Source organism: Chiloscyllium plagiosum, unplaced genomic scaffold (assembly GCF_037043375.1).
Source record: "Chiloscyllium plagiosum isolate Xiang-an unplaced genomic scaffold, Cpla_swu_hap1 HiC_scaffold_4, whole genome shotgun sequence".
NCBI classification, from domain to species: Eukaryota; Metazoa; Chordata; class Chondrichthyes; order Orectolobiformes; family Hemiscylliidae; genus Chiloscyllium; species Chiloscyllium plagiosum.
This window is the reverse complement of record NW_028270142.1, coordinates 39,125,807-39,138,797: the sequence shown is the minus strand read 5'-3', so window position 1 is coordinate 39,138,797 and position 12,991 is coordinate 39,125,807. Positions and strand designations below refer to the sequence as shown.

Sequence of the window (12,991 nt, the reverse complement as noted above, 5' to 3'; positions counted from 1 at the left end):
ACAACTAATCTTGGAGGAACTGTTGGGCGAAGTTCACAGCACAGAATCAGATAAGTTAATTGTTGTCTTAAGTCTGTCCAAGAGAAAAGCTGCAGTAGTGAGTATAGTGGATTCTTTCTTGATTATATGTTTTTGGAGATAAGTCTCTTGGTTAAACTTAAAATATAAGCCATAGCTATTAATTTAACCTGGGGCAGTGTTTGTAGAGGAATAAGACGGTGTTATTTTCTGGGTCTGTAGATTGTGAAGGAGCAAAAATGGCCTTTGCAGTGATATGGACTTCTTGTCAGATGTGGGAGAGTTTAAGGGTTACTGCGGATTATATCTGCCATAAATGCTGTTGGATGCGAATCTTATCAGATCGAGTGGATCGGTTGGAGAGACAGATAGAAGTGATGAGGAACTTGCAACAGCAACAGTATGTGATGGATGGCAGTTATAGGAAGGGGGGAAGTCTCAGATACAGTCACATAGATGAGTTAACTCCAGGAAGGGTGAGAGAGGTCGGCACCTAGGGCAGGAGTCTTTTATGGATATACCCATTTCAAATAGGTATGCTGTTTTGAAAAATGTAGGGGGTGATGGATTCTCAGGGGAACGTAGCACGAACAGCCAAGTTTCTGGTATTGAGACTGGCTCTAATGCAACAAGGGGTATGTCGGCTTCCAAGAGATCAATTGTGTTAGGGGATTCTGTAGTCAGAGGTACAGACAGACGTTTCTGTGGCCAGCAGAGAAAAAGCAGAATGGTGTGTTGTTTCCCAGGTGCCAGGATCAAGGATGTCTCAGAGAGGGTGCAGAATGTTCTCACGGGGGAGAGGGGCCAGAAGGAGGTCATTGTCCACATTGGAACCAAGAACAATGGAAGGGAAAAGGTTGAGACTCTGAAGGGAGATTAGAGAGAGTTAGGCAGAAATTTAAAAAGGAGGTCCTCAAGGGTAGTAAAATCTGGATTACTACCGGTGCTACAAGCTAGTAAGGGCAGGAATAGGAGGATAGAGCAGATGAATGCATGACTGAGGAGCTGGTGTATGGGAGAAGGATTCACATTATTGGATCATTGAAATCTCTTTTGGGGTAGAAGTGACCTGTACAAGAAGGATGGATTGCACCTAAATTGGAAGGGGACTAATATACTGGCAGGGAAATTTGCTAGAATTGTTTGGGAGAATTTAAACTAGTAAGGTGGGGGGGGGTGGGATCCAGGGAGATAGTGAGGAAAGAGATCGATCTGAGACGGGTACAGCTGAGAACAGAAGTGAGTTAAACAGTCAGGGCAGGCAGGGACAAGGTAGGACTAATAAATTAAACTGCATTTATTTCAATGCAAGGGGCCTAACAGCGAAGGTAGATGAACTCAGGGCATGATTAGGAACATGGGACTGGGATATCATAGCAATTACGGAAACATGGTTCAGGGATGTTCAGGACTGGCAGCTTAATGTTCCGGGATACAAATGCTACAGGAAGGATAGAAAGGGAGACAAGAGAGGAGGGGGAGTGGCATTTTTGATAAGAGATAGCATTACAGCTGTACTGAGAGAGGATATTCCCGGAAATACATCCAGGAAGGTTATTTGGGTGGAATTGAGAAATAAGAAAGGGATGATCACCTTATTGGGATTGTATTATAGACCCCCTAATAGTCAGAGGGAAATTGATAAACAAACTTGTAAGGAGATCTCAGCTATCTGAAAGAATAATGGGGTAGTTATGGTAGGGGATTTTAACTTTCCAAACGTAGACTGGGACTGCCAGAGTGTTAAAGGTTTAGAAGGAGTGGAATTTCTTAAGTGTGTACAAGACAATTTTCTGATTCAGTATGTGGATGTACCTACTAGAGAAGGTGCAAAACTTGACCTACTCTTGGGATATAAGGCAGGGCAGATGACTGAGGTGTCAGTGGGGGAGCACTTTGGGACCAGCGACCATAATTCTATTCGTTTTAAAATAGTGATGGAAAAGGATAGACAAGATCTAAAAGTTGAAGTTCTAAATTGGAGAAAGGACAATTTTGACGGTATTAGGCAAGAACTTTCGAAAGCTGATTGGAAGCAGATGTTTGCAGGGTAAAGGGACGGCTGGAAAATGGGAAGCCTTCAGAAATGAGATAACCAGAATCCAGAGAAAGTATATTCCTGTCAGGGTAAAAGGGAAGGCTGGTAGGTATAGGGAATACTGGATGACTAAAGCAATTGAGGGTTTGGTTAAGAAAAAGAAGGAAGCATATGTCAGGTATAGACAAGATAGATCGAGTGAATCCTTAGAAGAGTATAAAGAAAGTAGCAGTATACTTAAGAGGGAAATCAGGAGGGCAAAACGGGGACATGAGATAGCTTTGGCAAATAGAATTAAGGAGAATCCAAAGGGTTTTTACAAATATATTAAGGACAAAAGGGTAACTAGGGAGAAAATAGAGCCCCTCAAAAATCAGCAAGGCGGCCTTTGTGTGGAGCCACAGAAAATGGGGGAGATACTAAATGAATATTTTGCATCAATATTTACTGTGGAAAAGGATATGGAAGATATGGACTGTAGGAAAATAGATGTTGACATCTTGCAAAATGTCCAGATTACAGAGGAGGAAGTGCTGGATGTCTTGAAATGGTTAAAAGTGGATAAATCCCCAGGACCTGATCAACTGTACCCGAGAACTCTGTGGGGAGCTAGAGAAGTGACTGCTGGGCCTCTTGCTGAGATATTTGTATCATCGATAGTGACAGGTGAGGCGCCAGAAGACTGGAGGTTGGCAAACGTGGTGCCACTGTTTAAGAAGGGCGGTAAAGACAAGTCAGGGTACTATAGACCGGTGAGCCTGACCTCGGTGGTGGGCATGATGTTGGAGGGAATCCTGAAGGACAGGATGTACATGTATTTGGAAAGGCAAGGACTGATTAGGGATAGTCAACATGGCTTTGTGCGTGGGAAATCATGTCTCACAAACTTGAATGAGTTTTTTGAAGAAGTAACAAAGAGGATTGATGAGGGCAGAGCAGTAGATGTGATCTATGTGGACTTCAGTAAGGCATTCGACAAGATTTCCCATGGGAGACTGATTAGCAAGGTTAGATCTCACAGAATACAGGAAGAACTAGCCATTTGGATACAGAACTGACTCAAAGGTAGAAGGCAGAGGGTGGTGGTGGAGGGTTGTTTTTCAGACTGGAGGCCTGTGACCAGTGGAGTGCCACAAGGATTGGTGCTGGGTCCTCTATCTTACATAAATGATTTGGATGGGAGCATAAGAGGTACAGTTAGTAAGTTTGCAGATCACACCAAAATTGGAGGTGTCGTGGACAGCGAAGAGGGTTACCTCAGATTACAACAGGATCTTGACCAGATGGACCAATGGGCTGAGAAGTGACAGATGGAGTTTAATTCAGATAAATGTGAGGTGTTGCATTTTTGGGAAAGCAAATCTTAGCAGGACTTAAACACTTAATGGTAAGGTCCTAGGGAGTGTTGCTGAACAAAGAGACCTTGGAGTGTTCATAGCTCCTTGAAAGTGGAGTCGCAGGTAGATAGGATAGTGAAGAAGGCATTGGGTATGCTTTCCTTTATTGGTCAGAGTATTGAGTACAGGAGTTGGGAGGTCACGTTGCGGCTGTACAGGACATTGGTTAGGCCACTGTTGGAATATTGCATGCAATTCTAGTCTCCTTCCTATCAGAAAGATGTTGTGAAACTTGAAAGGGTTGAGAAAACAGTTACAAGTATGTTGCCAGGGTTGGAGGATCTGAGCTACAGGAAGAGGCTGAACAGGCTGGGGCTGTTTTCCCTGGAGCGTCGGAGGCTGAGGGGTGTCCTTATAGAGGTTTACAAAATTATGAGGGGCATGGATAGGATAAATAGACAAAGTCTTTACCTTGGGGTCGGGGAGTACAGAACTAGAGGGCATAGGTTTAGGGTGAGAGGGGAAAGATATAAAAGAGACCTAAGGGGCAACGTTTTCACGCAGAGGGTGGTACATGTATGAGGTGAGCTGCCAGAGGATGTGGTGGAGGCTGGTACAATTGCAACATTTAAGAGGTATTTGGATGGGTATATCAATAGCAAGGGTTTGGAGGGATATGGGCTGGGTGCTGGCAGGTGGGACTAGATGGGGTTGGGATATCTGGTCAGCATGGACGGGTTGGACCGAAAGGTCTGTTTCCATGCTGTACATCTCTATGACTATGACTCTAAGTTTAGAGAGGAAGTTCAAATTATTTTTAGATTACTAATTTTTTTAAAGACCTCAGTGAGTAATTTGATAAAAGTGCAAAATTAATGCAAGTTGTTGCATTTTCAAGATTAAAATCCTGTTATACTTCTCTAATAAATCAAAACAGCAAGTGCACATTTTATTTCAATCCTGTTTATATTTGTATTACGTAAGGAAAAAATTGGTATTCCAAGCTAATAATGAAGTTATTCATTTATGAAAGAATTGTATATTGTTCTACAAATAATGATTCGAAGTATGAAACTGTAAAATCTTTTAGACAGATGTCTATTAGAGATGATACCATTTTGATTTCAACACAGTATAAACATTTGATTTTGAAAATAACCAGTCATTTTTACCTTCTCTTTACTTACATCTTGAGATCTGCATTATACTAAAATAAGCCAGGCAAGATATCAGCACATATTACACTAAAACTGGGAAACAGATGATTAAATACATTCTGCCATATTGCACTGACAGTGATAGATTTTTTAAAAACATTGGGATACTCACTGGAAGTTAGCAACATGTACAGACACAGGAACATGAGGAAGCTGTGCAACCCATTTCAGAGTTACATCTTGGTATATCAGCAGCTTGTTATTGTGGTTCCCAATGAGAGTGTTTATTGTTCCTTCCAACACTACAAGGTAAACACCGGAAGAGATAAATTATTCATTTCCCCAACAAAACAAACACCATATATAATGTAGCATTCTCACATCTACAAGCAAATTTGTCTTTCCTGTTTTAACTCACTGGAGATCATAACAATTTACATAACATTATATGGTGGTTACAAGGTTTTAGGTTATTAAGTCAAAGCACTTGACAAAGATAAGTTTGAACATATTTCCCAGTGCCAGCCATGCCTGATGCACATGCAAGTAAATAGGACTGGAATTTATTAAAATGTTTTCATGCGATAAAGCTGGAGTAGTGACTGGAAAAAAGTGTCATATTGTTTTGAAACCTTGTACATTTATCAGCAACTCTATGACTTGTTAATATATTTTCCCAAGTTATGGTACACAGTTGACTAAATCTTCACAAAATATTTGTCTTATCTGACGAGGACCAGTTTACACTTTTTAAATTATACAACATAAAGATAAGTGCTGATTTATGTAGAATATTTCCACAGTTTCACTTACAATAAGAAAACTAAAGATGACAAATGACAAAGGGAATTGACTCAGTAATACACTGATATTTCTTAATAAATAAAATTCAATGGGATATACATTAATCAATTCAAATTAGTTGAGAAAAACATAGCCCAATGGCCCAGATATTCCAATTAAATATGATTTACAGCAATATTCTTTAAAGTTACCGTCTTCCCTTGGTGTAATTTTTCTGCTGAAAATGTGTTGCTGGAAAAGCGCAGCAGGTCAGGCAGCATCCACGGAACAGGAGAATCGACGTTTCGGGCATAAGCCCTTCTTCAGGAGAAGAAGGGCTTATGCCCGAAACGTCGATTCTCCTGTTCCCTGGAGAACAGGAGAATCGCAGCCTGACCTGCTGCGCTTTTCCAGCAACAAATTTTCAGCTCTGATCTCCAGCATCTGCAGACCTCACTTTCTCCTGTAATTTTTCTGACCAAGCTTCTGAATATGACCTGCATCACATACATCCATTTGAGGATACTGCGGAGAAATTCACTCAGTGCAGGTGTAGCATCACAGTCCAAAAGACACATGTCATGTTTCAGGAGTTACTAGTCCCAAAGACACTTTCAAGTGGTTGTAGAATGGTAAGTGGCAAAGGTAACTGAGAGGGTAGGGTGTCAGGTGGGTCGACCAGACTGGGTCTGGTGGTGAAAGACCAATTCAAGTGGAGGCATGTCAGATTCAGAAGGGTCGGGCTTGGTCCAGATCCAGCAGGCTCAAACCAGTCCAGGCCAAGTCAGGGAGTGGTTGCCTAGTCAGGGGTGAGGGTGTCAGGGCTAGGAATATGAAGAGCAGTCAGAGGTGAGTTGGGGGACAATTTCATAGTTACCCAGAAATTCATGTAGGTATTTAATCCTCTAGCTTTTCTTGGGTTAATATTAAGTACAGTTGAGTCGGCACCTTCTGCGTTTTCCAATTATAACAGAGCATGAATGTTAAACAGACAAACCTTTAGTACTTGTGTCTTAACACATGAAGCATCCACATTAAATTGAATGAATTAGTCATGAAAATAGATATAAATGGGTCTGATATAGTTAGGTAATGCAGACGTAGTTGCAGGGTGACAGGAAAGGGATCTGAAAATCTAAGCGTATTCAGTTTTTAGCAAAGAAAGACAAAAAGGGAAAGGAGGTGGGGTAGCACTGCTGGTTAAAGCGTCAATTAACAAAAGTAAAGAAGGATATTGGCTCTTGTTGAGTGGAATTTGAATGTGTACAGCTTAGAAACACCAAAGGGCAGAAAATGACTTTAGGGGTTGTTAGGGAAGGCATTAAACAGGAAATTAGAGATGCAAACAATAAAGGCAGAATGGCAATCAAATACACCTCTAAACTGCAGATAAATTAGGCAAATCAAATCATTTATAACTCTGCCGAGAAAAAATTTCTGGAATATGTGTGAGTTGGTTTTGTAGATCAACACAATAAGGAGCCAAATAGAGAGTAGGCCATTCTAGACTGAGTATAATCGAATAAGAAAGGAATAACTGGCAGTCTAGATGTGTGAGACCTCTTGGAGAAAAGTGAACGTAACACATGACACAATCCTTCAATAAGATGGAAAGTGGTGTATCGATTCTGAGACTGGGGTCCAGAATCTAAATGAAGGAAACAATTTTGAGATAAGGCACAAACTAGCTATTATAAATTGAGAAACATTACTTAAAGGAAATCAGTGGATAGACTATTGCAAATGTTTAAAAGCCCATACAGGATTTGCAACAATTTTTTGTTCTGTGATGATTAGATTCCCGAATCTAATTAAGGGAAAACAAAAGTCAAAACAAAACAATGTTGTCAGCAGAAATATATAAGACTAGATTGAAAGAATGTACTCATAAACCATTGTTTCTCCTGGTAGGAGTGTTTGGAATGATGAGAAAAGGGATAAAAGGTCAAGAGTTCCATCTCCTCACATGCAGAGCAAGTTACTATGGGAAGAGGAATGCGTGCGGATGGTGACATCATCCACTGCTATCATCTTGTGTTTCTCAAGTGAAAGCTTACTTCGACTCTCTATACCTCTTTGAGACAGCATTCTCCCAAATTAAGATGATCAAGTCCATGTATTGCACCCACCTCACAAATGCATGTATGATGGCCTGTATACTGTAAGTAGCCTCAAAGAACAATCCAGACTTAAGACCATGGCAGTCACGGGTGTCACAGTAAGACTTAGTAAGAAGTTGACCAAATGAAAAATTACACACACTTAGTTTTAGATTTGTATAGCATCAAAATAAATTGTTGATTTTGCATTTTCTTCAGGGTAGATCCTTGGTTGCACTTAAGTTTAAAAAAGTGATCATGTGCACAGCAAGTTTGGAGTTCTGGAGTTTACAAAAATAAGAGACAATCTAATTGAAATTTACAAAATGTTTGGAGGGCTAGACAAGGTGATTGCAGAAAAAAAAGTCTCCCCTGACTAGCTCTGAGAACCAGGGACACAGTTTCGGATTAAGGGCAGGTATGCCATTTAGAAACAAGACAAGGGAGAAGCTTGCTGACACCAATTATCTGAATGATCTAATGACTGAGCATGTGTACTGCCAAGTATAGCCAAATATTTGTGCACAAACATGTGAAATATCAAGATGATTTTTAAAAATTAAGAAAAACTCCTAATCAGTTTAACACTTTTTTCTTACACAATACATTATTTATTATTCAGTTTTAGATATTTGTTAAGTATTTCTCTATTTATTTAAACATATTTGTGAGGGATATGAAAGAATACATGTGCTCCTGTATTTTGGCAAGGGCAATCTTTCTTCAATCAGAGGATGGTGAATATTTGTAATTTTCTACTCTGGAGGCCTGTAGAACTCAGACATTGAGAATGTTGAAGACAGACATTGACAGATTTATGGACACTAATGACACCAAGGGATATGGGGATTGTGTGGGAAAATAGCTTTGAAGCAGATGATTGACCACAATCTAGAATGGCCAAATAGGTTTGAGGGGCTGAATTACCTACCCCTGCTCCTCATTAAGTATGCATATTACAGGCTGATACATAAATGTAAATGCTTTCAATTATGAAGGGATGGAAAAGGTAGTTAGAACAAAGCTATTTCCAGTCGTTGGGTAGATGAGGGCGCTTATATAAAAGATTAAATGGAAGAAATCTTGGACACAGGGAAAAAGCATTTATATTTCCCCAGAGAATTAGAATCTGTGGAATTCACTTCTAAGGCTGTTAATTGGAGCAGAAAATTAATCAACAGTCAAGTGCAAGTTGGAAAGCTGATTGAAAGAAAATGAGTTAAACAATTAGGAACTTAGCTGTTAAATGTGATTAGAACTAATTTTTTCAGAGAGGGTCACGTCAAAGTATACTAAATGGACAGAAATGTTGCTTTTGTGTTGTCGTTTCTGTGGATTTGGCCATCTTCAATTTACTGAAGTGTTGGATTATAAATAAAAATGTTATGAAACCTATTGCTTCTCACTCCATAGAATTAAAATTTCACGTAACATCAAATTTGTATAAACACAAATGTGAAATTACAAGTAAACTATTATTTATAGAAATACTTTTGTATAATTTTACATAACAAGTAAATATCACACATTTTCATCCAAGAAGCTTGCATCCCAACAATGCTTACAAACTACAGGGGACAGCATCAGGTTACCAGTGACAATGTAATGGTACAATTTAAATTCATTCTTAATTTATAAAACAATGCTAGTTAATGTTTTTAGTATTTCCATGTACTAAAAATAACTCTCTTTAAATAATTTAGCTTCAAGAGGAAGGACCTTCTTATTTCTTCAGATTCAATTTGTAGCCAAAATTGCTGACGTGAATATTAGCGAAAAATCTTTGCATTTTACCCATTTTCAAACTCCCCTAAGTTACAAATAGCAAATCTGTCAAGTTCTGATATAAGACATAATAACCATATCAAAACAATCACATCAGCCTTTTGGTAGCTTATTATAATGCTACAAAATGCATTAACATTTTTGTTTAAACAATGCCAGAAAAGGGAACACCGGGATACACTCAAGCTACTTACAATATTTTTTGAATGTGGATCATAATTTTCTATGAAATCATGAACCGTCTGGAGAATGGTATTCCATTTTTGCATTTATCTATAGCTGCCTTAAGTTTACATACCTGAGGTATAAGGTAAGAAGCAGCTTGGATTGTATTCCAGCTTTTTCATGAAACGAAGCTGTCCATTTTCTTTGAAACAGAAGAGATTTCTCTCACCAAGTACTAATATTGAGGATGTAGCTTGATTAAATGACACTACACATACGTCTAATGCTTGTTCACCAATGTTCACCATCCAGTCCCTCTGCAAACAATAAGATACACAATTGGTCAAAATATCTGGGCGACACAGTGGTTAGCACTGCTGCCTCACAGCACCAGGGTCCCAGGTTCAATTCCAGCCTCGAGCAACTGTCTGTGTGGAGTTTGCACATTCTCCCCATGTCTGCGTGGGTTTCCACGGGTGCTCCAGTTTCCTCCCATAATTCAGAGATGTGCAGGTCAAGTGAATTGGCCATGCTAAATTGCCCATAGTGTTATGTGCATAGTCAGAGGGAAAATGGGTCTGGCCATGCTAAATTGCCCATAGTGTTATGTGCATTAGTCAGAGGGAAAATGGGTCTGGGTGGGTTATTCTTCAGAGGGTCGGTGTGGACTGGTTGGGACGAAGGGCCTGTTTCCACACTGTAGGGAATCTAAATCTAAAATAAGAGCATTAGACTTGCTATTTTGCTTTCATTTCACAAAGCTTCAGATTTGTTACACAAACCCTCAAGGGTTAGCTATGCTTATTACAGTAGCAACTTTCTCATCTGCACACCTACAAATTTAACCAAACATCCACTAAAGGGTGACCTTAAAGCAAAGTTATTAATGTTTTATACAAACATATGTTGTACATATATCAGAAGACAAATGTTAATTAACATCACAGAAACAAAACTTAAAATACATTAACTATTTTTTCTGAAATTCCGTATTTGGAAAGAGCAATATCAACATATCCACTGCAAGTGTCCATCTGCCATTAGGTGAAAGGTTTTAAACAAACGGAAATAGTTGGTCACAATCAAGCACTGACTGACATTGGAATGGGATTTCCATATCTTTTTGCCATGTCAAAGGCTGGTACTCTTCTCAAAACCTTAAAAAAAAACCAAGAGTTGAGACAACTGTTGCTATGTTGAAAAGGTGCAATTTGACAATCAGATATTTATTTACTCATATAGTTCGAACTTGTGCAACAACATAGTGTATCATCTAAATCAACAGCTTGGCAAAGGGCATCATAGTATAGTTAGCATTGACAGCTCAGTAAGTGGGGATATCACACTTATATTGTATGCATAGAATGTCAGGTCTGGTTCAGTTGGTAGCACTCTCACCTCAGTATCAAATTTCTAGGTTCAAGTCCCTCTCCAGTGTTCTAACACAAAAAGCAAAGTTGACTATCCCGTATAGCAATCTGTTAGTGTTGCACTATTAGAGATGCCCTGTCTGCTAGAGGCCAATGCTTTGGTGGATATAGAAGACACCATGACACTACTTTTGAAAAAAAGCAGGCAGGTTATAACCAAGTATTGAGGCCAATATTTATATCTCAATGAACATAACTGAGAAAAGCATCTGGTTGTGTGGAATCTTGCTGTGCACATTTTGGCTGCCACGTTTCCTACATCACAACAGACATTAACTTCAAAAGTATTTCATTTGTTGTAGCGTGCTTTGAGATATCCGATGTTCATGAAAAGATCATTATAAATGCAAGGTTTTCTTCTTATTCAATAGCACTTTCGGAACACTCCTGTGAAATGACAAAAACCTCAGAATCATAGAGCTCCCTATCTTTTCCTTTTCAAATACTTTAGCCAAAGTAACTATTGCTTTATATAGGTGTTTTTTAGCAACCTGTTCAGGGATGTTATAACACATCTCTGGAGCAGGCGGGACTTGAATCCAGGTATTTTGGCCCAGAGTATAATTTTTTTTCTTTTTTTGTGTTCACAGATGCTACTATAAATCTCTGAACACTTTTTTACCACCACCAAATCACCTATGTTACAAATTAAAAGTACAATTATCAAGCACTGCTCACCAGGGCTAGTGCAACAATAATAAATATAGGGAAGGGCAGTAAAAGAGAAGGGAACTAAATTAAAATGGAGAATGGATGTGGAAATAAGGGATTCCAATACCCTCATGATGGCCACCTCTAAAAGTTTTGAAGGTACTGGTGGTCACCATATACTCTATTTTCAGAGCCACCCGATTGTGATCATAACTGCAGAAGAGGACAGTCTGTTGGGAACAATGACCCCTCTCCACAGCCTGCTGGCTGGACTTATTGATTCCCACTTTGGTCAGGCCCTGGAGCAGATTGCCAAGGAGCTCCTCCGATTTGCCTGCGCGCTCCAAATTGGGTGACCACAGATTCAGGAGAGTGAGGCTGAAATATAACCAAAGAATAAAAGGTTTTGCAAGTCACTAAAAGAGGGATGCAATCACTGACAATCAATATCTACATGGTCCATGGACTCCACAATATCACAAAACAAACAGAAGGCTTGGAATCTATGAACCACCTTAACCTACAATTATACGAGACTGCTATGTTCAACACCTTCCACCCAGATCGCCGATGGAAAGCCATATGACCCTGGCACAGAGAGCTCTCTACTGAGGACCCCCCACTGCCAAGTGGTAAAATATAACACCAAGGCATGCCTAGACAGCAAATAAAGGATCAGAGATGATTGGTATGGAGCAGCAGTTTATACAGGAAACTCCTCTGCACTCAGCAGAAGGACTTGCAGCCATGAGACTGCTCAGGCTGTGGGGTGAGGCTTTCTATAAACTGCCAGTCTACTTTTATTTATTTTTGATTAACCTGTTCAGAAGTGCTATAACACATCTCTGGAGTAGGTGGGACTCAAATTCAGGTCTTGTGGCACAATGGGCATCACCTGCTCTAAGTAATCTCTGAAATTGTTCTGTTTTACTCTAACTTGGACTCACATTTCTAACACTGTCATTGGAAGTTATGAACTACAATCTAATGTTTTCTCTGTTGCACACAGTACTAATTTTTATTCCTTTACTTGGAATGCTTCCCTCTGATCTATAAAAGCCTATATTTAAGTACTGGATGTAGGCTTGCTCGCTGAGCTGGTAGGTTCATTTCCAGATGTTTCATCACCCTACTGGGTCATGTCTCTCACTAGTATCCTTACATACAGATAAGGAAGGACACTACTTCGGCTGGGCCAACACATCTATCCTAGGACAAGCCAAACAGAGACACACACGAGAATTCCTAGAAACATGGCATTCCACCCGGAACTCTATCAACAAACACATCGAATTATACCCCATCTACCACCCCCGAGAAAAAGAACAGGAAATGACTCCACCACAGGAAATGACATCACCACAATAAATGACATCACCAACCCAAAGAAACCCAAACATATAAATAGAAAGCAGGAATTATCAGCAGTGCTTCGCCTGGAGGCCCACTGAAGATGTTACCTAGTAGGGTGATGAAACGTCTGTAAATGAATCTTCCAGCTCAGCGAGCAAACTTACATCCAGAGCTA

General features: G+C 39.7%; 1 protein-coding gene across 10 annotated transcripts in view; it reads right to left on the bottom strand.

Moving 5' to 3' along the window:
- The window catches only part of bbs9 (Bardet-Biedl syndrome 9), a 533,593-nt gene that overhangs the window by 458,660 nt on the left and 61,942 nt on the right, over positions 1-12,991 (bottom strand). For all 10 annotated transcript variants that reach the window (XM_043688767.2, XM_043688773.2, XM_043688770.2 and 7 more), the window contains exons 8-9: positions 9,516-9,699; positions 4,723-4,852 (exon numbers count right to left, since the gene is read on the bottom strand). In XM_043688767.2, the coding sequence (XP_043544702.2) occupies positions 4,723-4,852; positions 9,516-9,699 (314 nt within the window). The remainder of the gene's footprint in view (positions 1-4,722; positions 4,853-9,515; positions 9,700-12,991) is intronic.